The sequence below is a fragment of the Rhinatrema bivittatum genome, unplaced genomic scaffold, assembly GCF_901001135.1.
Source record: "Rhinatrema bivittatum unplaced genomic scaffold, aRhiBiv1.1, whole genome shotgun sequence".
Taxonomy (NCBI): domain Eukaryota; kingdom Metazoa; phylum Chordata; class Amphibia; order Gymnophiona; family Rhinatrematidae; genus Rhinatrema; species Rhinatrema bivittatum.
In genome coordinates, this window is record NW_021821162.1 from 1 (window position 1) to 22,367 (window position 22,367).

At 54.0% G+C, this 22,367-nt stretch overlaps 1 protein-coding gene across 1 annotated transcript in view; it reads left to right on the forward strand.

The window, feature by feature from the left end:
- Positions 1-2,375: 2,375 nt before the first annotated feature.
- LOC115082497 (stereocilin-like) overlaps positions 2,376-22,367 on the forward strand; it is a gene marked incomplete at its 5' end in the record, with an annotated part of 30,315 nt that continues 10,323 nt past the window's right edge. Inside the window, 5 exons of the mRNA XM_029586726.1 lie at positions 2,376-2,530; positions 4,205-4,391; positions 5,006-5,118; positions 10,303-10,435; positions 11,028-11,210. Of these exons, the coding sequence (XP_029442586.1) occupies positions 2,376-2,530; positions 4,205-4,391; positions 5,006-5,118; positions 10,303-10,435; positions 11,028-11,210 (771 nt within the window). The remainder of the gene's footprint in view (positions 2,531-4,204; positions 4,392-5,005; positions 5,119-10,302; positions 10,436-11,027; positions 11,211-22,367) is intronic.

Sequence of the window (22,367 nt, forward strand, 5' to 3'; positions counted from 1 at the left end):
AATAGCTTCCTAGCCCCTTTCAAGGAATCACTAGTAAGCCTGGAATTATCCAAGCTTGGTCAAGGAGTAAAAGATAAGAAATCCCTCCGCTTGGGAGTCCAAAAGCTTCCATATAGAAGGGAGGGAAAGCTCTTGACCCTGATTAGGAGCGTACAGGGACAGCAACGTGAAGATATCTGACCCTAGACATATTTTTAATAATACACAGCGGCCAAAGGGATCTAAGGATTAAAAGGGGACATCATGAACCGAGTGGGAGGAGATGAGGATGCCCACACCAGCAAGGCGCGCCCCCTTAACACTGGGTGCATATTCTCTGAATGCCAACAGATATTCGTGCCTTTTCCGGAGCTGCGTCTCCTGCAAAAAGGCAATGGCTACCTTCTGGGAGAGCAATTCTTGGGAAAGTAGCTGACGTTTTCTGTGGGAGTTAAGACCTTTGACATTAAGAGAGAAAATACAAGCCGTCATTACAGTAGAAAAAAAATGGCTACAGCACAAAAAGAAGCAGAAAACCCAGCAACCCCACACATAAGGGTTTAACATTGGGTCCACAGTGCATAGAAAACAAAGTAATAATAAAACACAAAAATAAATTCTGAGCCCCCAAACCCTTCCCATCCAATATCCAACCCAGTCAGCGAACTCCTTCCCATAAAGGGGACGGACCCGCAGACCAACATGAACGTCCAACTATCCCTCCTCCCAAAACATAACAGATAATGAATACTAACACTGACCAACACCACTAATAAAACAAAACTATGGTGCAGAAATACAGAGAGCAAAGAAAACCAACATGCAGTGATTACAGCACTCCCCTCAGAGTATCACTGCTTCATGCATTAGAAGAAACACTGTAAATATCTTAGTAATAACAGAGTCTCAGCCCTGATCAGAGAGTATTGACTACGATTCTGTATTCAAATGAGGGCCCGCAGCAAAAAGAGGTGCTAGGGACACTAGTGCGTCCCTAGCACCTCTTTTTGGACAGGAGCGGTGGCTGTCAGCGGGTTTGACAGCCGACGCAGGTTCTCAAACCCACTGACAGCCAAGGGTTCGGAAACCGGACGCCGGCAAAATTGAGCGTCCGGTTTTCAAGCTGCGGGCCAATTTCAAATTTTTATTTATTTATTTTTTTTAACTTTTTTTTACTTTCGGGACCTCCGACTTAATATTGCTATGATATTAAGCCGGAGGGTGCACAGAAAAGCAGTAAAAACTGCTTTTCTGTGCACTTTCCTGGTGCCCAGAGAAATTAGCTAATTTTTGAAAGTAAAATGTGCGGCTTGGCTGCACATTTTACTTACTGAATCGCGCGGGCATAACTAATAGGGCTATCAACATGCATTTGCATGTTGCGGGCGCTATTAGGTTCGGGGAGGTTGGACGAGCATTTTCGACGTGCTATTACCCCTTACTGAATAAGGGGTAAAGCTAGTGCGTCGAAAACGTGCGTCCAATCGCGGGTTAACAGTGCGCTGCACTGTATCAGCCTGTTAATAAGTTAAAATAACTGATACTTGGTTCCTCACACACCTTTTCATGTTGCTTGAGTCACCTCAACACTCTTGGATTCCCCGCAGCCCAGAACAAGATGGCACCACTGGCAAATCTTCTATCCAGTAACAGATCCTGTGCTGCAGGCTTCCCAAAGGGAAGAAAAGGGGTCCCAGATGAGTGAGGGATCCTTGGCTTCCCAGCACATTTCCTCCAGGAATCCCCTGAGAGCATCAGCCCACCTCACAAATCTCCACAGACCCCCAGATTCTCTATTATAAACCACGCTCAGGGGCCACACTCAGAATACTTCCAATGCTGAATATCATGCACTTCTAGACCCTCCCCCCCCCCGACCTGCACAGCTTCCTGGGAGTTGTAGTTTTTCCCTTTTTCTCTCCTTCATAAGCCTTTGACTTATGTTTTAGTGAGTGCCAGGTCTTGCACTCCCCAGGTAGGCAGAACAGCTGGGGAGGGAGTCATCCAGTGGCCGCATTTGGGGCCCATGATTGCAGAGTTCTGGGAGGAGTTCTGGGATGTGGCCCAGAGCCGAGGAAGGGATAGAAAACAGGGGTGGATGAAGCCTCTGCTCTCAGTAATAGGAAGTCCAGAAGAGCTATGGGAGAGCTGGTTACACTGAGGCAGCTCTGAACAACCAGACACATCTTTCAAGACCGTTATGTAAATTGTGAACTAGGTCCTCACTGTCATTCCCATTTCCTCGCAGCCCCAGGAAGGCTCTCCTGTATGTTTGGCAGAGGAAATCTCCTCCTTAGGGGAGTGCCCGAGACCACAAGGTGTTAAGTTTTGTTGTAAATGTTTGCCTTCAGCTTCCCTTCAGTGATGAAAATCTTTTTTTTTCCTACACCTTGCAGGTTACAGATGAGCACATGGCAACCGTGGTGTCTGTGTTTCTCAAGAATCAGGTGGTATTTGACCCATCCTTCTTCTCAGAACTCGCCCCCTTCATGGTTTACTTGTCACCTCCAGAATTGTGGACCTTGCCAGCTTTACAGGGAGATGCAGCAGTGTAAGTTTCTTCTTGTGCTATACAGAGAGAGGCCTGCTGGCAGCTTTTCAAACTGCAGCTCAACATCATTTTCACCACAAAACATCTGACTAGTTCTTACCACCACATATACCACACCAAGCACAGAGCACTAAATAGCACCACCACCAGGTTTACTACAAAAATCAGAGCGCCAGTAAGCAGAGTGCGCCAAACAGCACCAGCCGCCACGTTTACTGCAGTAAACAGAGTGCACCAAATATCACCGGCCGCCACGTTTACTGCAGTAAGCAGAGTGCACCAAATAGCACCAGCCGCCACGTTTACTGCAGTAAGCAGAGTGCACCAAATAGCACCAGCTGCCACGTTTACTGCAGTAAGCAGAGTGCACCAAATAGCACCAGCTGCCACGTTTACTGCAGTAAGCAGAGTGCACCAAATAACATCAGCCGCTACGTTTACTGCAGAGTGCACCAAATAGCACCGGCCACCACGTTTACTACAGTAAGCAGAGTGCACCAAATAGCACCGGCTGCCACGTTTACTGCAGTAAGCAGAGTGCACCAAATAGCACTGGCGCTATGTTTACTGCAGTAAGCAGAGTGCACCAAATAGCACTGGCGCTATGTTTACTGCAGTAAGCAGAGTGCACCAAATAGCACCGGCCGCCATGTTTACTGCAGTAAGCAGAGTGCGCCAAACAGCACCAGCCGCCACGTTTACTGCAGTAAACAGAGTGTACCAAATATCACCGGCCGCCACGTTTACTGCAGTAAACAGAGTACACCAAACAGCACCGGCTGCCACATTTACTGCAGTAAGCAGAGTGCACCAAATAGCACCGGCCGCCACGTTTACTGCAGTAAGCAGAGTGCACCAAATAGCACCGGCCGCCACGTTTACTGCAGTAAGCAGAGTGCACCAAATAGCACCGGCTGCCACGTTTACTGCAGTAAGCAGAGTGCACCAAATAGCACTGGCGCTATGTTTACTGCAGTAAGCTAAGAGTGCCAAAAATCACCAGCCGCCATGTTTACTGCAGTAAGCAAAGTGTGCCAAACAGCACTGGCCATCACATATACCACACCAAGCACAGAGCACTAAATAGCACCAACCTCCAGGTTTACTACAGAAATCAGAGCGCCAAATATCACCGGCCGCCATGTTTACTGCAGTAAGCAGAGTGCACCAAATATCATCGGCCGCCACGTTTACTGCAATAAGCAGAGTGCGCCAAATAGTAGCCAAACATCACCGGCCATCAAGTTTACTGTAGTAAGCAGAGTGCCAAATTGCACCGGCCAGCACTTTTACTGCAGTAGCTGCAAAGAGTCCAATAGCACTACCTGCACTGTACACTGCAGAAATCAGTGCTGAATAGTACGAGCTGCCACATCTATTGCAGTAAACACAGAGCGCTGAATAGAACCATTCATCACGGAATATGCCACCATGTTTGCTCGAGCTCGGCAAGTATTATCTCCAGATTCAATTGACAATGTTTGAAATTCTGTGATTGTTTATCTACGCCTAATATTCAGGATTTGTCAGCTTTTCTAGATTTCCCTGTGCCCTGACCCAGATTTACATTGCCTGATTGTGTTTCTAGGACAGAGGAAAGCCCACTCTATAAGCTCTGGCTTGTGCCTGTGTGATTTTATCCTCTCATCCGGCCTTGTCTCTCTCTTCCTGAAGGTTAGAGGAAGTAAACCGACAGCTGGAGAGCCTGACTTTGGAGCAGAGGCGAGCGCTGGGGATCTGGCTTGGGAGCTCGGAGAACTTCAGCAGGGTACCCTCCTTATCGGCCTCCTATCTGAAGCAAGCTGGCAGCCTCCTGGCCTTCCTGCCTCTGGAGCCCTTTCAGCAGCTTTCCAGCCAGCAGGTACCGAGCTCCAGCGAAAAGTCTCTTTGTAATCCTGCAGAGCACAGCAATCCCAGGTCCAAGAGAATTGGATCTGAGAGGAGGAACCCTGTGCATGTGGTGCAAGAAAAAGCAGCTCTATTATACCGGTGTCAGCTTTCAAACCCACTGACAGCCACAGGTTCGGAAAACGGACGTCGGCAAAACTGAGTTTTGTTAACTGCTGACCAGTGGGCATTTTTTTTTTTTAATTTTTGGATCCTGCGACTTAATATCGCCAGGATATTAAGTCAGAGAGTGTACAGAACAGCAGTATTTTCTGCTTTTCTACACTTTTCAGGGTCGCTTACTGGCGTTAATTTCTGAGTGCAGAACGTGCAGCTTGGCCGCACATTTTACTTTCTGTATCCTGGGTGACTGACTAAGAGGCTCATTAACATGTATTTGCATGTGATGAGCGCTATTAGTTTCGGGGGGGCGGGTTGGCCGCGTGTTTTCCCCGCACTATTACCCCTTACAGCATAAGCGGTAATCAACGCCGGTGGGAACGCGAGGCCAATGGCGTGTGCGGGGCCTGCTCATGTCTGGGACCATTCTCGCTCCGGGTTCTCACGCCTTCTTGTCTTCTCTTGTAGGTCGTTCCCCTGCTGAACGTCCTGCTCAGTAACGCCCTGACACCTGCTCAGGAGCGAGTCCTCGTGGGCCAAGTTCTAACTTACAAAAATGTAACGTTACAGGACATCGTGCTGTAAGTGTGCAATGCGCGCGCTGCACCAGCTCTGAGCTCTGCTGCTTTTCTTGCACCCTTCCTCTTCTCTCCTTTTACTTTCCTGCTGACATGAGCGGCGCTAGTAATGCCTGAAGCTGGGGTGCATCTCCGCTCTTCCCCTGTCAGCTTGATATTCAGTCTTTGCAGTTAGCCAGACACAACACGGCATCAGCTCCTAAACTTTAGCTGCTTAAATCATTCCTCGGCTAAAATTGCATGCAGGGCAGCACTGAAAGTTTTCTGCCTAGCCCAGATATTCAGCTAATTCTGCTGCCCTAACGCTAGCCGGAAAGCTAAAATTAAACAGAAATGCGGAGCTGCAACCAATTTTCCCCACCCCTCCCCAAGAAATGAAATAAAATGTTGCACTCCCCACCCCATCCCATCCCCTAACCTTACAAAAGCTCCTTCTCCTGGATGCAGAGCCCAGCACTGGGAATCTAAAATTAGGGTGAGTTTTCCCTAGTGTTGGGCGCTTTATAAATGCAATAAATGTATGTGCATCACTTTGCACTTGTCCACATTAAACTTCAGCTGCCATTTACATGCCCAGTGCTACACTCGCACAGCCTCACACTGTGCCTACATCATTAATGAATAAATTAAACAGCACTGGGCCTCGGAGTCCACTGTTCTCTTTTCTCCACTAGGAAAACTGACATTAAATCCTGCCCTCTGTTTTATGTTTTGTTTTGTAACATTTGCAATAGACAATAGGCCATTACTTCCTGTCTCTTATGAGGGGACCTTGTGAAATGCCTTCTGGAAATCCATACCCTGTCTTGGTCAGCAATCCTTTCTCACATGCTTAGGTGTAAACAAGCAACATGGATAAAGCAGAGCCCATCTAGTAGCTTAAATTCCTAAATGCATGCTGGCTCTTTCCCATTAAGCCATGTTTATTCATGTGCCCAGTATTTTACCAAGCACCGACGACAGGCCCATCAGTCTGCAGCTGCTTGGGTCGTTCCCAGGAAGCCCAGTCCTCGGGTACAGAGGCAGATGTGAATGATAGGTTACAGATTACCAGTGGTAGGTTTGCAAGTTCATATTTGAATTGCTTTAGCAGTCTGGGGTGAATACCGCCCGGTCCTATGATTTGCTATTTTGCTCTAGCACTGCTTCCAGATTCAGTTCCTCGGAGTAATTACCTAGAAAGAAACGGTTCATCGTTCTCATCTGTAAACATCGATGTGATGAATTTGTTTTGGTTTCCTACTCTTGTCTTGTCCTCCCTAAGTGTCTGCCTTTTACCTCTCCCCTCCCCAATTCACACCCTTCCAATATACTTGAAAAGATTTTTTATTATTGCTTTTTGCGTTTTTGGCAAATCTCCCCTCAAATTCCCTCTTAGTCTACATTATTAGTATTTTACGTTTAATTCCTATTTTCCTCATTAGGCTCTGCTTTCCATTTTTTGAAAGGATTTCTTTTTGGCTTTGTCCTCTTACTGCTCCATTTAGCCACGTTGCTGGATGCTTGTTCTCATTTTCACCCATTTTAATTTGTGGAATGCATTTTCTCAAGGCTTCCAAAATGGAATTTTTTTAATGACCAGCAATGGAAAAACTGAGTGGAAACTGAATTTCAAACAACTCTACACATCACAAGTACAGTTCAAATCACATAGTAGATTTGTAAGTAGCATCAGATTTATGACTAAAATATAACATTTCAGTCATTTATCGGTGTAACATCATTTCATGGCACAATTTAAAAGCTCTTTCTTTCTATGAAGTGCATTTTCAAAAGATGTGCACATGAAATAGCACGTACATGAGTATGAGGTACAGAGAAGGGCGACCAAAATGATAAAGGGGGGAATGGAACAGCTCCCCTATGAGGAAAGACTAAAGAGGTTAGGACTTTTCAGCTTGGAGAAGAGACGGCTGAGGGGGGATATGATAGAGATGTTTAAAATCATGAGAGGTCTAGAACGGGTAGATGTGAATCGGTTATTTACTCTTTCGGATAATAGAAGGACTAGGGGGCTCTCCATGAAGTTAGCAAGTAGCACATTTAAAGCTAATCGGAGAAAGTTCTTTTTCACTCAATGCACAATTAAACTCTGGAATTTGTTGCCAGAGGATGTGGTTAGTGCAGTTAGTATAGCTCTGTTTAAAAAAGGATTGGATAAGTTATTGGAGGAGAAGTCCATTACCTACTATTAATTAAGATGACTTAGAAAATAGCCACTGCTATTATTAGCAATGGTTACATGGAATAGACTTAGTGTTTGGGTACTTGCCAGGTTCTTATGGCCTGGATTGGCCTCTGTTGGAAACAGGATGCTGGGCTTGATGGACCCTTGGTCTGACCCAGCATGGCATGTTCTTGTATGATATTTTAAAAACTGCAACATGCGCACGTATATTGGGGACTGTAAGTAAACTTGTGGGTGGGGTGTTTGTGGGAGGGGCCTAACATATCCGTGATAAACTGCTGTGTTTCAACCTTCCAAAGCGATGGCATAACCTTTACTGGAGAATATTTACTCCTGCTCAATATCTGGTGTTAAGTTATTGTAAACTTCTCAAAAGTGTAAAGATGAGTGGGTGAAGGGTCTGGGTGAAATGGGGGGCTTCAGGCTGAGAGCGAGGAGAGTCTTCCTCAGCTGCTGCTGGTAATTTCATTGCCACTCACTTATTATAAAATCTGAATAACGTGGGATGAATGCATCTAAGTAACAGCAAAGCCCTTTAAAATTCAAAATATAAATAGGAGGGTATATCATGTGTACTCTTATCCGGCTAAATTCCAACTTAGCCAGACTGACTCCAGCGTTATTTATAATGGAAACAGGGATGGACCCACCAGGCCTCTCTGCTCCCAGCCCCAGGGGACCCTCCCCCCAGAGATACTTGTGGCTCTGGCCTTTAAGGTGGAGCAGGCTCGATGCCCGGCCCCCGCACAGGTTAAGGAGGTTTTAGGGCTGAAAGTGAAAACCACTTCATTTAGAAACGTGTGATGGCAAGTCACATTCATAATTTCTCTACATTTGTTATTTCATTCTTCATCCCAATATCTTTATTTCAAGAGCAAAATCTCAGCCTCAGAGGAACTGTGAGAGATTGACCGAAGAAAGAAACTGGTGATCTGACCTGGCTTTTGCTATAAAAAATGCCAAATGTTATGTTTCAGTCTCCCATCCGATGCCACTTACAAGTCTGCTGTGTGATGTGGAGAGCTTTCTGAGGTTTTCTCTCTTGCCGGTTGATGTGTGGGTAACTCTTCTTTCCTTATTTTTGTAATGTTTAATAATGCCCATGCCGCATGCAGATTTTGACCCTTGCCCCTGCTCCTTTTAGTTTCATCTTCTGTTATTGTGGTAGTTGCATTTATTTTTCTGCTCCGATGATCACCATTGCCAAGAAGCTGCAGCACCATGTCCTCTTGCACCGGACCCTGCATTGCACCCCCTGTCTCCGGTCTCGTTGCTTCTGTGCCCCCAGGAAGCACTCGCTTGTGACGCCTTCTCAGGCAGGAGCAGCAGAGGCTTGCAGTGATCTGAATACCTGCAGACCGGGAGGGGGAGATTGGTTGCTCACTAGCCCACTACTTTTGTTTTGCTTTTAAAATTCAAAAGCCTGGTGAGTGGCAAAGTTTCCCGGATAAGTGCCACGTAATGATTTCTCTGCTCCCCTGCGCTTTGTTTGTGTTCCCAGCTTGAATTCTGCCACTGTGGCTAGCGTGCACTCTCTCCTTCCTTATGCCCTTCCCTCCCTCCCCATTCCTAGGCAGAAGCCCTTCTTCACTGTCTTATCCCAGTTCCTGTTGGGATAAAGGTGAACCGGTAGATATAGTATACTTGGATTTTCAGAAGGCGTTTGACAAAGTTCCTCATGAGAGGCTTCTAGGAAAAGTAAAAAGTCATGGGATAGGTGGCGATGTCCTTTCGTGGATTACAAACTGGCTAAAAGACAGGAAACAGAGAGTAGGATTGAATGGGCAATTTTCTCAGTGGAAGGGAGTGGACAGTGGAGTGCCTCAGGGATCTGTATTGGGACCCTTACTGTTCAATATATTTATAAATGATCTGGAAAGAAATACGACAAGTGAGGTAATCAAATTTGCAGATGACACAAAATTGTTCAGAGTAGTTAAATCACAAGCAGATTGTGATAAATTGCAGGAAGACCTTGTGAGACTGGAAAATTGGGCATCCAAATGGCAGATGAAATTTAATGTGGATAAGTGCAAGGTGATGCATATAGGGAAAAAATAACCCATGGTATAATTACACAATGTTGGGTTCCATATTAGGTGCTACAACCCAAGAAAGAGATCTAGGTGTCATAGTGGATAACACATTGAAATCGTCGGTTCAGTGTGCTGCGGCAGTCAAAAAAGCAAACAGAATGTTGGGAATTATTAGAAAAGGAATGGTTAATAAAACGGAAAATGTCATAATGCCTCTGTATCGCTCCATGGTGAGACCGCACCTTCAATACTGTGTACAATTCTGGTCGCCGCATCTCAAAAAAGATATAATTGCGATGGAGAAGGTACAGAGAAGGGCTACCAAAATGATAAGGGGAATGGAACAGCTCCCCTATGAGGAAAGACTAAAGAGGTTAGGACTTTTCAGCTTGGAGAAGAGACGACTGAGGGGGGATATGATAGAGGTGTTTAAAATCATGAGAGGTCTAGAACGGGTAGATGTGAATCGGTTATTTACTCTTTCGGATAGTAGAAGGACTAGGGGACACTCCATGAAGTTAGCATGGGGCACATTTAAAACTAATCGGAGAAAGTTCTTTTTTACTCAACGCACAATTAAACTCTGGAATTTGTTGCCAGAGAATGTGGTTCGTGCAGTTAGTGTAGCTGTGTTTAAAAAAGGATTAGATAAGTTCTTGGAGGAGAAGTCCATTACCTGCTATTAAGTTCACTTAGAGAATAGCCACTGCCATTAGCAATGGTAACATGGAATAGACTTAGTTTTTGGGTACTTGCCAGATTCTTATGGCCTGGATTGGCCACTGTTGGAAACAGGATGCTGGGCTTGATGGACCCTTGGTCTGACCCAGTATGGCATTTTCTTATGTTCTTATGTTCTTATGTTCTGTTGCTATAGTCAAACAGGGGCAAAAGATGGTGCAGTCAGAGCAGGTCACGATAACAGTGGCGAGGATCCAGCTTTCTATTTGTTTGCATTTCCAGCTTGGGCAGACGAGTCTGCAGCGCACAAGTTTTGGATCTGCTCCCATTCAAGCAGAACGACAGCATCTTCCGTGTGTTGAAGGAGAACCTGATGCAGTGCATTGAGGATGGCGGCCGCGTTCCTGATGACTTGGTAAATACTATCAAAGGGGCCAAACCTTTCTGCTGTCTGGAAGGCAAAGCTTGAATAGGAACCAGATGAATAGTAAATATCTGCAATAATCAGTCACCGAAATAGTTCCAGCTTAGAGACTTAAATAATTTTGAGATGTCACGCATCCTTTTAGCTCACTTTCAGGCTGATACAGCCCGGGTTTGGATGCGCGTTTTCAATGCACTAGCTTTACCCCTTATTCAGTAAGGGGTAATAGCGCATCGAAAACGTGTGGCCAACCTCCCTGAAACTAATAGCGCCCGCAACATTGCATAAGGGGATTAGTTAGCGCCTCTACAACTGGGAGAAAAGCTTTAGTGTGCAGGTCCCATCGTCAGCAGCTACCCAGAAAATCCAGGAGTGCAGCAGAGCTTCTGACACTAAATACCGGGATCACAACAGGAAAAGTCACCTTTTACTTGAATCGTTTCCGAATAAGAGGCTTGAGAAGCGACGGGTGCTTTGGCACGCACCGAAGGCAGATGATCTGTGTCATCGCCAGAAACAAAATCAGACCATTGGGTGTTCCTTGCTTGCTTGTGCTTTAGACTTTCTCTTCTTCCCTGCACAGATGCTGGATTTCCTCTTCGGCTGGTCAGGTGTGAAGGAGGCAGGGAATTTAAGTCCAGTGCAGCTCTGGGAGATGGCCGCCGTCCTGCCCTCTCTGGGATACAGCTTCCTTCAAAACCTTCTCCCTGCGGAAATTGCAGCCAGCATGTGGAAACTTAAAGCCGTCGCATTCTCCCCTGCCCAGGTATTACTGGGAGAAAACCCAGGAGGAGCAAAATGTCAGTATTCTTATTGAATGTGTGCTACTCCCAGTTTCCATGGGTTCCCTGCTATGCTGGCCACTCTGTCACGCGGGGTGGTGTCCAGCCACGTGCTGGTCTCTCTCACAGGCCGAACACACTTTCTGCCTGCACCTCAGCGCACAAAAATGACTGCCGAGGCAGCAAGGCCTTTCACATGCAGAAAATGCACCTTCCTGAACAGGAGCACTGCTTAGTGACCTCGCAAATGAGGGCATGCAGAGGGACAGCATCTGGCCAGCTCACCTTTCTTAGCACAGGAAACAAACCCTGGATCAGAGCTGGAGGGAAGTTCCCAGTGCTACTGTGCTGGCAATTAAAACCAAGAAAATAAGGGGAAAATTTTGAAAAAAGGAGTAAGGAGCATGTAGATGGATGATTCAGTCCTTATCTGCTGCAGCCGTTGAGACAGATAAGTCAGTAATTGTCCAGGTAAGGGTCAGTGCCCAATGTGGGATGCTTCCCCCATCCTCCCCTTCCTGAACTCACATTTTACCTCAGAACACTTTTATAATTCCCGATGCATTAGCATACTGCCTCGGGAGTTTTAAAAAAATAATAATCTGGGCGTTAAAAATAGGCTCTGAAAACCAATGAACAGATTGCTGCATTGGCCTATTAAATGGGTGTAGGTCCAGGGTGTCGCATGTGCTGCTGCCTGATGGGTGTGTGACCGGCCGCAGCCTGCCCTCTCTCTGATGGGTGTGTGTGACCGGCCGCAGCCTGCCCTCTCTCTGATGGGTGTGTGACCGGTGTGTCCCATGTGTTGCTATCTGATGGGTGTGTGACTGGCCGCAGCCTGCCCTCTCTCTGATGGGTGTGTGACCGGCCGCAGCCTGCCCTCTCTCTGATGGGTGTGTGACCGGCCGCAGACTGCCCTCTCTCTGATGGGTGTGTGACCGGCCGCAGCCTGCCCTCTCTCTGATGGGTGTGTGACCGGCCGCAGCCTTCCCTCTCTCTGATGAGTGTGTGACTGGTGTGTCCCATGTGCTGCTATCTGATGGGTGTCTGACCGGCCGCAGCCTTCCCTCTCTCTGGTGGTGTGTGACCGGCCGCAGCCTTCCCTCTCTCTGATGAGTGTGTGACCGGTGTGTCCCATGTGCTGCTATCTGATGGGTGTCTGACCGGCCGCAGCCTGCCCTCTCTCTGATGGGTGTGTGACCGGTGTGTCCCATGTGCTGCTATCTGATGGGTGTGTGACCGGCTGCAGCCTGCCCTCTCTCTGATGGGTGTGTGACCGGCCGCAGCCTGCCCTCTCTCTGATGGGTGTGTGACTGGTGTGTCCCATGTGCTGCTATCTGATGGGTGTGTGACCGGCCGCAGCCTGGCCTCTCTCTAATGGGTGTGTGACCGGCCGCAGCCTGCCCTCTCTCTGATGGGTGTGTGACCGGCCGCAGCCTGCCCTCTCTCTGATGGGTGTGTGACCGGCCGCAGCCTGCCCTCTCTCTGATGGGTGTGTGACCGGCCGCAGCCTGCCCTCTCTCTGATGGGTGTGTGACCGGTGTGTCACATGTGCTGCTATCTGATGGGTGTGTGACCGGCCGCAGCCTGCCCTCTCTCTGATGGGTGTGTGACCGGCCGCAGCCTGCCCTCTCTCTGATGGGTGTGTGACCGGTGTGTCCCATGTGCTGCTATCTGATGGGTGTGTGACCGGCTGCAGCCTGCCCTCTCTCTGATGGGTGTGTGACCGGCCGCAGCCTGCCCTCTCTCTGATGGGTGTGTGACCGGCTGCAGCCTGCCCTCTCTCTGATGGGTGTGTGACCGGTGTGTCCCATGTGCTGCTATCTGATGGGTGTGTGACCGGCCGCAGCCTTCCCTCTCTCTGATGGGTGTGTGACCGGCCGCAGCCTGCCCTCTCTCTGATGGGTGTGTGACCGGCCGCAGCCTGCCTTCTCTCTGATGGGTGTGTGACCGGCTGCAGCCTGCCCTCTCTCTGATGGGTGTGTGACCGGCCGCAGCCTTCCCTCTCTCTGATGGGTGTGTGACCGGTGTGTCCCATGTGCTGCTATCTGATGGGTGTCTGACCGGCCGCAGCCTTCCCTCTCTCTAATGAGTGTGTGACTGGTGTGTCACATGTGGTGCTATCTGATGGGAGTGTGACCGGCTGCAGCCTGCCCTCTCTCTGATGGGTGTGTGACCGGCCGCAGCCTGCCCTCTCTCTGATGGGTGTGTGACCGGCTGCAGCCTGCCCTCTCTCTGATGGGTGTGTGACCGGCCGCAGCCTGCCCTCTCTCTGATGGGTGTCTGACTGGCCGCAGCCTTCCCTCTCTCTGATGAGTGTGTGACCGGTGTGTCACATGTGGTGCTATCTGATGGGTGTGTGAACGGCTGCAGCCTGCCCTCTCTCTGATGGGTGTGTGACTGGCCGCAGCCTTCCCTCTCTCTGATGGGTGTGTGACTGGTGTGTCCCATGTGCTGCTATCTGATGGGTGTGTGACCGGCCGCAGCCTGCCCTCTCTCTGGGTGTGTGACCGGCCGCAGCCTGCCCTCTCTCTGATGGGTGTGTGACCGGCTGCAGCCTGCCCTCTCTCTGATGAGTGTATGACCGGCCGCAGCCTGCCCTCTCTCTGATGGGTGTCTGACTGGCCGCAGCCTTCCCTCTCTCTGATGAGTGTGTGACCGGTGTGTCACATGTGGTGCTATCTGATGGGTGTGTGAACGGCTGCAGCCTGCCCTCTCTCTGATGGGTGTGTGACTGGCCGCAGCCTTCCCTCTCTCTGATGGGTGTGTGACTGGTGTGTCCCATGTGCTGCTATCTGATGGGTGTGTGACCGGCCGCAGCCTGCCCTCTCTCTGGGTGTGTGACCGGCCGCAGCCTGCCCTCTCTCTGATGGGTGTGTGACCGGCCACAGCCTGCCCTCTCTCTGATGAGTGTATGACCGGCCGCAGCCTGCCCTCTCTCTGATGAGTGTGTGACCGGTGTGTCACATGTGGTGCTATCTGATGGGAGTGTGACCGGCTGCAGCCTGCCCTCTCTCTGATGGGTGTGTGACCGGCCGCAGCCTGCCCTCTCTCTGATGGGTGTGTGAACGGCTGCAGCCTGCCCTCTCTCTGATGGGTGTGTGACCGGCCGCAGCCTTCCCTCTCTCTGATGGGTGTGTGACTGGTGTGTCCCATGTGCTGCTATCTGATGGGTGTGTGACCGGCCGCAGCCTTCCCTCTCTCTGATGAGTGTGTGACCGGCCGCAGCCTTCCCTCTCTCTGATGAGTGTGTGACCGGCCACAGCCTTCCCTCTGATGGGTGTGTGACCGGCCGCAGCCTTCCCTCTCTCTGATGGGTGTGTGACCGGCCGCAGCCTTCCCTCTCTCTGATGGGTGTGTGACTGGTGTGTCCCATGTGCTGCTATCTGATGGGTGTGTGACCGGCCGCAGCCTGCCCTCTCTCTGATGAGTTTGTGACCGGTGTGTCCCATGTGCTGCTATCTGATGGGTGTGTGACCGGCCACAGCCTGCCCTCTCTCTGATGGGTGTGTGACCGGCCGCAGCCTGGCCTCTCTCTGATGGGTGTGTGACCGGCCGCAGCCTGCCCTCTCTCTGATGGGTGTGTGACCGGTGTGTCCCATGTGGTGCTATCTGATGGGTGTGTGACCGGCCACAGCCTGCCCTCTCTCTGATGGGTGTGTGACCGGTGTGTCACATGTGGTGTTATCTGATGGGTGTGTGACCGGCCGCAGCCTGCCCTCTCTCTGATGGGTGTGTGACCGGCCGCAGCCTGCCCTCTCTCTGATGAGTTTGTGACCGGCCGCAGCCTGCCCTCTCTCTAATGGGTGTGTGACCGGCCGCAGCCTGCCCTCTCTCTGATGGGTGTGTGACCGGTGTGTCCCATGTGCTGCTATCTGATGGGTGTGTGACCGGTGTGTCCCATGTGGTGCTATCTGATGGGTGTGTGACCGGCCGCAGCCTGGCCTCTCTCTGATGGGTGTGTGACCGGCCACAGCCTGCCCTCTCTCTGATGGGTGTGTGACCGGCCGCAGCCTGCCCTCTCTCTGATGGGTGTGTGACCGGCCGCAGCCTGCCCTCTCTCTGGGTGTGTGACCGGCCGCAGCCTGCCCTCTCTCTGATGGGTGTGTGACCGGCCGCAGCCTGCCCTCTCTCTGATGGGTGTGTGACCGGCCGCAGCCTGCCCTCTCTCTGATGGGTGTCTGACTGGCCGCAGCCTGCCCTCTCTCTGATGGGTGTGTGACCGGCCGCAGCCTGCCCTCTCTCTGATGGGTGTGTGACCGGCCGCAGCCTGCCCTCTCTCTGATGAGTGTGTGACCGGCCGCAGCCTGCCCTCTCTCTGATGGGTGTGTGACCGGCTGCAGCCTGCCCTCTCTCTGATGAGTGTGTGACCGGCCGCAGCCTGCCCTCTCTCTGATGGGTGTGTGACCGGCCGCAGCCTGGCCTCTCTCTGATGGGTGTGTGACCGGCCTCAGCCTGCCCTCTCTCTGATGGGTGTGTGACCGGCCGCAGCCTGCCCTCTCTCTGGGTGTGTGACCGGCCGCAGCCTGCCCTCTCTCTGATGGGTGTGTGACCGGCCGCAGCCTGCCCTCTCTCTGATGGGTGTGTGACCGGCCGCAGCCTGCCCTCTCTCTGATGAGTGTGTGACCGGCCGCAGCCTGCCCTCTCTCTGATGGGTGTGTGACCGGCCGCAGCCTGGCCTCTCTCTGATGGGTGTGTGACCGGCCACAGCCTGCCCTCTCTCTGATGGGTGTGTGACCGGCCGCAGCCTGCCTTCTCTCTGATGGGTGTGTGACCGGCCGCAGCCTGCCCTCTCTCTGATGGGTGTGTGACCGGCCGCAGCCTGCCCTCTCTCTGATGGGTGTGTGACCGGCCGCAGCCTGCCCTCTCTCTGATGGGTGTGTGACCGGCCGCAGCCTGCCCTCTCTCTGATGGGTGTGTGACCGGCCGCAGCCTGCCCTCTCTCTGATGGGTGTGTGACCGGTGTGTCACATGTGGTGTTATCTGATGGGTGTGTGACCGGCCGCAGCCTGGCCTCTCTCTGATGGGTGTGTGACCGGCCGCAGCCTGCCCTCTCTCTAATGGGTGTGTGACCGGCCGCAGCCTGCCCTCTCTCTAATGGGTGTGTGACCGGCCGCAGCCTGCCCTCTCTCTAATGGGTGTGTGACCGGCCGTAGCCTGGCCTCTCTCTGATGGGTGTGTGACCGGCCGCAGCCTGCCCTCTCTCTGATGGGTGTCTGACTGGCCGCAGCCTTCCCTCTCTCTAATGGGTGTGTGACCGGCCGTAGCCTGCCCTCTCTCTGATGGGTGTCTGACTGGCCGCAGCCTTCCCTCTCTCTAATGGGTGTCTGACTGGCCGCAGCCTTCCCTCTCTCTAATGGGTGTGTGACCGGCCGTAGCCTTCCCTCTCTCTAATGGGTGTCTGACTGGCCGCAGCCTTCCCTCTCTCTAATGGGTGTGTGACCGGCCGTAGCCTGCCCTCTCTCTGATGGGTGTGTGACCGGCCGTAGCCTGCCCTCTCTCTGATGGGTGTCTGACTGGCCGCAGCCTTCCCTCTCTCTGATGAGTGTGTGACCGGTGTGTCACATGTGGTGCTATCTGATGGGTGTGTGACCGGCCGCAGCCTGCCCTCTCTCTGGGTGTGTGACCGGCCGCAGCCTGCCCTCTCTCTGATGGGTGTGTGACCGGCTGCAGCCTGCCCTCTCTCTGATGAGTGTATGACCGGCCGCAGCCTGGCCTCTCTCTGATGGGTGTGTGACCGGCCGCAGCCTGCCCTCTCTCTGATGGGTGTGTGACCGGCCGCAGCCTGCCCTCTCTCTGATGGGTGTGTGACCGGTGTGTCACATGTGGTGCTATCTGATGGGTGTGTGACCGGCCGCAGCCTGCCCTCTCTCTGATGGGTGTGTGACCGGTGTGTCACATGTGCTGCTATCTGATGGGTGTGTGACCGGCCGCAGCCTGCCCTCTCTCTGGGTGTGTGACCGGCCGCAGCCTGCCCTCTCTCTGATGGGTGTGTGACTGGCCGCAGCCTTCCCTCTCTCTGATGGGTGTGTGACTGGTGTGTCCCATGTGCTGCTATCTGATGGGTGTGTGACCGGCCGCAGCCTGCCCTCTCTCTGGGTGTGTGACCGGCCGCAGCCTGCCCTCTCTCTGATGGGTGTGTGACCGGCCACAGCCTGCCCTCTCTCTGATGAGTGTATGACCGGCCGCAGCCTGCCCTCTCTCTGATGAGTGTGTGACCGGTGTGTCACATGTGCTGCTATCTGATGGGTGTGTGAACGGCTGCAGCCTGCCCTCTCTCTGATGAGTGTGTGACCGGTGTGTCACATGTGGTGCTATCTGATGGGTGTGTGAACGGCTGCAGCCTGCCCTCTCTCTGATGGGTGTGTGACTGGTGTGTCCCATGTGCTGCTATCTGATGGGTGTGTGACCGGCTGCAGCCTGCCCTCTCTCTGATGGGTGTGTGACCGGCCGCAGCCTTCCCTCTCTCTGATGAGTGTGTGACCGGTGTGTCCCATGTGCTGCTATCTGATGGGTGTCTGACCGGCCGCAGCCTGCTCTCTCTCTGATGGGTGTGTGACCGGTGTGTCCCATGTGCTGCTATCTGATGGGTGTCTGACCGGCCGCAGCCTTCCCTCTCTCTAATGAGTGTGTGACTGGTGTGTCCCATGTGCTGCTATCTGATGGGTGTGTGACCGGCCGCAGCCTGGCCTCTCTCTAATGGGTGTGTGACCGGCCGCAGCCTGCCCTCTCTCTGATGGGTGTGTGACCGGCCGCAGCCTGCCCTCTCTCTGATGGGTGTGTGACCGGCCGCAGCCTGCCCTCTCTCTGATGGGTGTGTGACCGGCCGCAGCCTGCCCTCTCTCTGATGGGTGTGTGACCGGTGTGTCACATGTGGTGCTATCTGATGGGTGTGTGAACGGCTGCAGCCTGCCCTCTCTCTGATGGGTGTGTGACCGGCCGCAGCCTTCCCTCTCTCTGATGGGTGTGTGACTGGTGTGTCCCATGTGCTGCTATCTGATGGGTGTGTGACCGGCCGCAGCCTTCCCTCTCTCTGATGAGTGTGTGACCGGCCGCAGCCTGCCCTCTCTCTGATGGGTGTGTGACCGGCCACAGCCTTCCCTCTGATGGGTGTGTGACCGGCCGCAGCCTTCCCTCTCTCTGATGGGTGTGTGACCGGCCGCAGCCTTCCCTCTCTCTGATGGGTGTGTGACTGGTGTGTCCCATGTGGTGCTATCTGATGGGTGTTTGACCGGCCGCAGCCTGCCCTCTCTCTGATGGGTGTGTGACCGGTGTGTCCCATGTGGTGCTATCTGATGGGTGTGTGACCGGCCGCAGCCTGCCCTCTCTCTGATGGGTGTGTGACCGGCCGCAGCCTGCCCTCTCTCTGATGAGTTTGTGACCGGTGTGTCCCATGTGGTGCTATCTGATGGGTGTGTGACCGGCCACAGCCTGCCCTCTCTCTGATGGGTGTGTGACCGGCCGCAGCCTGGCCTCTCTCTGATGGGTGTGTGACCGGCCGCAGCCTGCCCTCTCTCTGATGGTGTGTGACCGGCCGCAGCCTGCCCTCTCTCTGATGGGTGTGTGACCGGCCGCAGCCTGCCCTCTCTCTGATGAGTGTGTGACCGGCCGCAGCCTGCCCTCTCTCTGATGGGTGTCTGACTGGCCGCAGCCTGCCCTCTCTCTGATGGGTGTGTGACCGGCCGCAGCCTGCCCTCTCTCTGATGGGTGTGTGACCGGCCGCAGCCTGCCCTCTCTCTGATGAGTGTGTGACCGGCCGCAGCCTGCCCTCTCTCTGATGGGTGTCTGACTGGCCGCAGCCTTCCCTCTCTCTGATGGGTGTGTGACCGGCCGCAGCCTGGCCTCTCTCTGATGGGTGTGTGACCGGCCGCAGCCTGCCCTCTCTCTGATGGGTGTGTGACCGGCCGCAGCCTGCCCTCTCTCTGATGAGTGTGTGACCGGCCGCAGCCTTCCCTCTCTCTGATGAGTGTGTGACCGGCCGCAGCCTGCCCTCTCTCTGATGGGTGTGTGACCGGCCGCAGCCTGGCCTCTCTCTGATGGGTGTGTGACCGGCCACAGCCTGCCCTCTCTCTGATGGGTGTGTGACCGGCCGCAGCCTGCCTTCTCTCTGATGGGTGTGTGACCGGCCGCAGCCTGCCCTCTCTCTGATGGGTGTGTGACCGGCCGCAGCCTGCCCTCTCTCTGATGGGTGTGTGACCGGCCGCAGACTGCCCTCTCTCTGATGGGTGTGTGACCGGCCGCAGCCTGCCCTCTCTCTGATGGGTGTGTGACCGGCCGCAGCCTGCCCTCTCTCTGATGGGTGTGTGACCGGTGTGTCACATGTGGTGTTATCTGATGGGTGTGTGACCGGCCGCAGCCTGGCCTCTCTCTGATGGGTGTGTGACCGGCCGCAGCCTGCCCTCTCTCTAATGGGTGTGTGACCGGCCGCAGCCTGCCCTCTCTCTAATGGGTGTGTGACCGGCCGCAGCCTGCCCTCTCTCTGATGGGTGTGTGACTGGTGTGTCCCATGTGCTGCTATCTGATGGGTGTGTGACCGGCCGCAGCCTGCCCTCTCTCTGATGGGTGTGTGACCGGCCACAGCCTGCCCTCTCTCTGATGAGTGTATGACCGGCCGCAGCCTGCCCTCTCTCTGATGAGTGTGTGACCGGTGTGTCACATGTGGTGCTATCTGATGGGTGTGTGAACGGCTGCAGCCTGCCCTCTCTCTGATGGGTGTGTGACTGGTGTGTCCCATGTGCTGCTATCTGATGGGTGTGTGACCGGCCGCAGCCTTCCCTCTCTCTGATGAGTGTGTGACCGGCCGCAGCCTGCCCTCTCTCTGATGGGTGTATGACCGGCCGCAGCCTGCCCTCTCTCTGATGAGTGTGTGACCGGTGTGTCACATGTGGTGCTATCTGATGGGTGTGTGAACGGCTGCAGCCTGCCCTCTCTCTGATGGGTGTGTGACTGGTGTGTCCCATGTGCTGCTATCTGATGGGTGTGTGACCGGCCGCAGCCTTCCCTCTCTCTGATGAGTGTGTGACCGGCCGCAGCCTGCCCTCTCTCTGATGAGTGTATGACCGGCCGCAGCCTGCCCTCTCTCTGATGAGTGTGTGACCGGTGTGTCACATGTGGTGCTATCTGATGGGTGTGTGAACGGCTGCAGCCTGGCCTCTCTCTGATGGGTGTGTGACCGGTGTGTCCCATGTGCTGCTATCTGATGGGTGTGTGACCGGCCGCAGCCTGCCCTCTCTCTGATGGGTGTGTGACTGGTGTGTCCCATGTGCTGCTATCTGATGGGTGTGTGACCGGCCGCAGCCTGCCCTCTCTCTGATGGGTGTGTGACCGGCCGCAGCCTTCCCTCTCTCTGATGGGTGTGTGACTGGTGTGTCCCATGTGCTGCTATCTGATGGGTGTGTGACCGGCCGCAGCCTTCCCTCTCTCTGATGAGTGTGTGACCGGCCGCAGCCTGCCCTCTCTCTGATGGGTGTGTGACCGGCCACAGCCTTCCCTCTGATGGGTGTGTGACCGGCCGCAGCCTTCCCTCTCTCTGATGGGTGTGTGACTGGTGTGTCCCATGTGCTGCTATCTGATGGGTGTGTGACCGGCCGCAGCCTGCCCTCTCTCTGATGGGTGTGTGACCGGCCGCAGCCTGCCCTCTCTCTGATGAGTTTGTGACCGGTGTGTCCCATGTGCTGCTATCTGATGGGTGTGTGACCGGCCGCAGCCTGCCCTCTCTCTGATGAGTTTGTGACCGGTGTGTCCCATGTGCTGCTATCTGATGGGTGTGTGACCGGCCGCAGCCTGCCCTCTCTCTGATGGGTGTGTGACCGGTGTGTCACATGTGGTGCTATCTGATGGGTGTGTGACCGGCCGCAGCCTGCCCTCTCTCTGATGGGTGTGTGACCGGTGTGTCACATGTGCTGCTATCTGATGGGTGTGTGACCGGCCGCAGCCTGCCCTCTCTCTGATGGGTGTGTGACCGGCCGCAGCCTGCCCTCTCTCTGATGAGTTTGTGACCGGTGTGTCCCATGTGGTGCTATCTGATGGGTGTGTGACCGGCCACAGCCTGCCCTCTCTCTGATGGGTGTGTGACCGGCCGCAGCCTGCCCTCTCTCTGATGGGTGTGTGACCGGTCGCAGCCTGGCCTCTCTCTGATGGGTGTGTGACCGGCCGCAGCCTGCCCTCTCTCTAATGGGTGTGTGACCGGCCGCAGCCTGCCCTCTCTCTGATGGGTGTGTGACCGGCCGCAGCCTGCCCTCTCTCTGATGAGTGTGTGACCGGCCGCAGCCTGCCCTCTCTCTGATGAGTGTGTGACCGGCCGCAGCCTGCCCTCTCTCTGATGGGTGTGTGACCGGCCGCAGCCTGGCCTCTCTCTGATGGGTGTGTGACCGGCCGCAGCCTGCCCTCTCTCTGATGGGTGTGTGACCGGCCGCAGCCTGCCCTCTCTCTAATGGGTGTGTGACCGGCCGCAGCCTGCCCTCTCTCTAATGGGTGTGTGACCGGCCGCAGCCTGCCCTCTCTCTGATGAGTGTGTGACCGGCCGCAGCCTGCCCTCTCTCTGATGGGTGTGTGACCGGCCGCAGCCTTCCCTCTCTCTGATGGGTGTGTGACCGGCCGCAGCCTTCCCTCTCTCTGATGAGTTTGTGACCGGTGTGTCCCATGTGCTGCTATCTGATGGGTGTGTGACCGGCCGCAGCCCTGCCCTCTCTCTGATGGGTGTGTGACCGGTGTGTCACATGTGGTGCTATCTGATGGGTGTGTGACCGGCCGCAGCCTGCCCTCTCTCTGATGGGTGTGTGACCGGTGTGTCACATGTGCTGCTATCTGATGGGTGTGTGACCGGCCGCAGCCTGCCCTCTCTCTGATGGGTGTGTGACCGGCCGCAGCCTGCCCTCTCTCTGATGAGTTTGTGACCGGTGTGTCCCATGTGGTGCTATCTGATGGGTGTGTGACCGGCCACAGCCTGCCCTCTCTCTGATGGGTGTGTGACCGGCCGCAGCCTGCCCTCTCTCTGATGGGTGTGTGACCGGTCGCAGCCTGGCCTCTCTCTGATGGGTGTGTGACCGGCCGCAGCCTGCCCTCTCTCTAATGGGTGTGTGACCGGCCGCAGCCTGCCCTCTCTCTGATGGGTGTGTGACCGGCCGCAGCCTGCCCTCTCT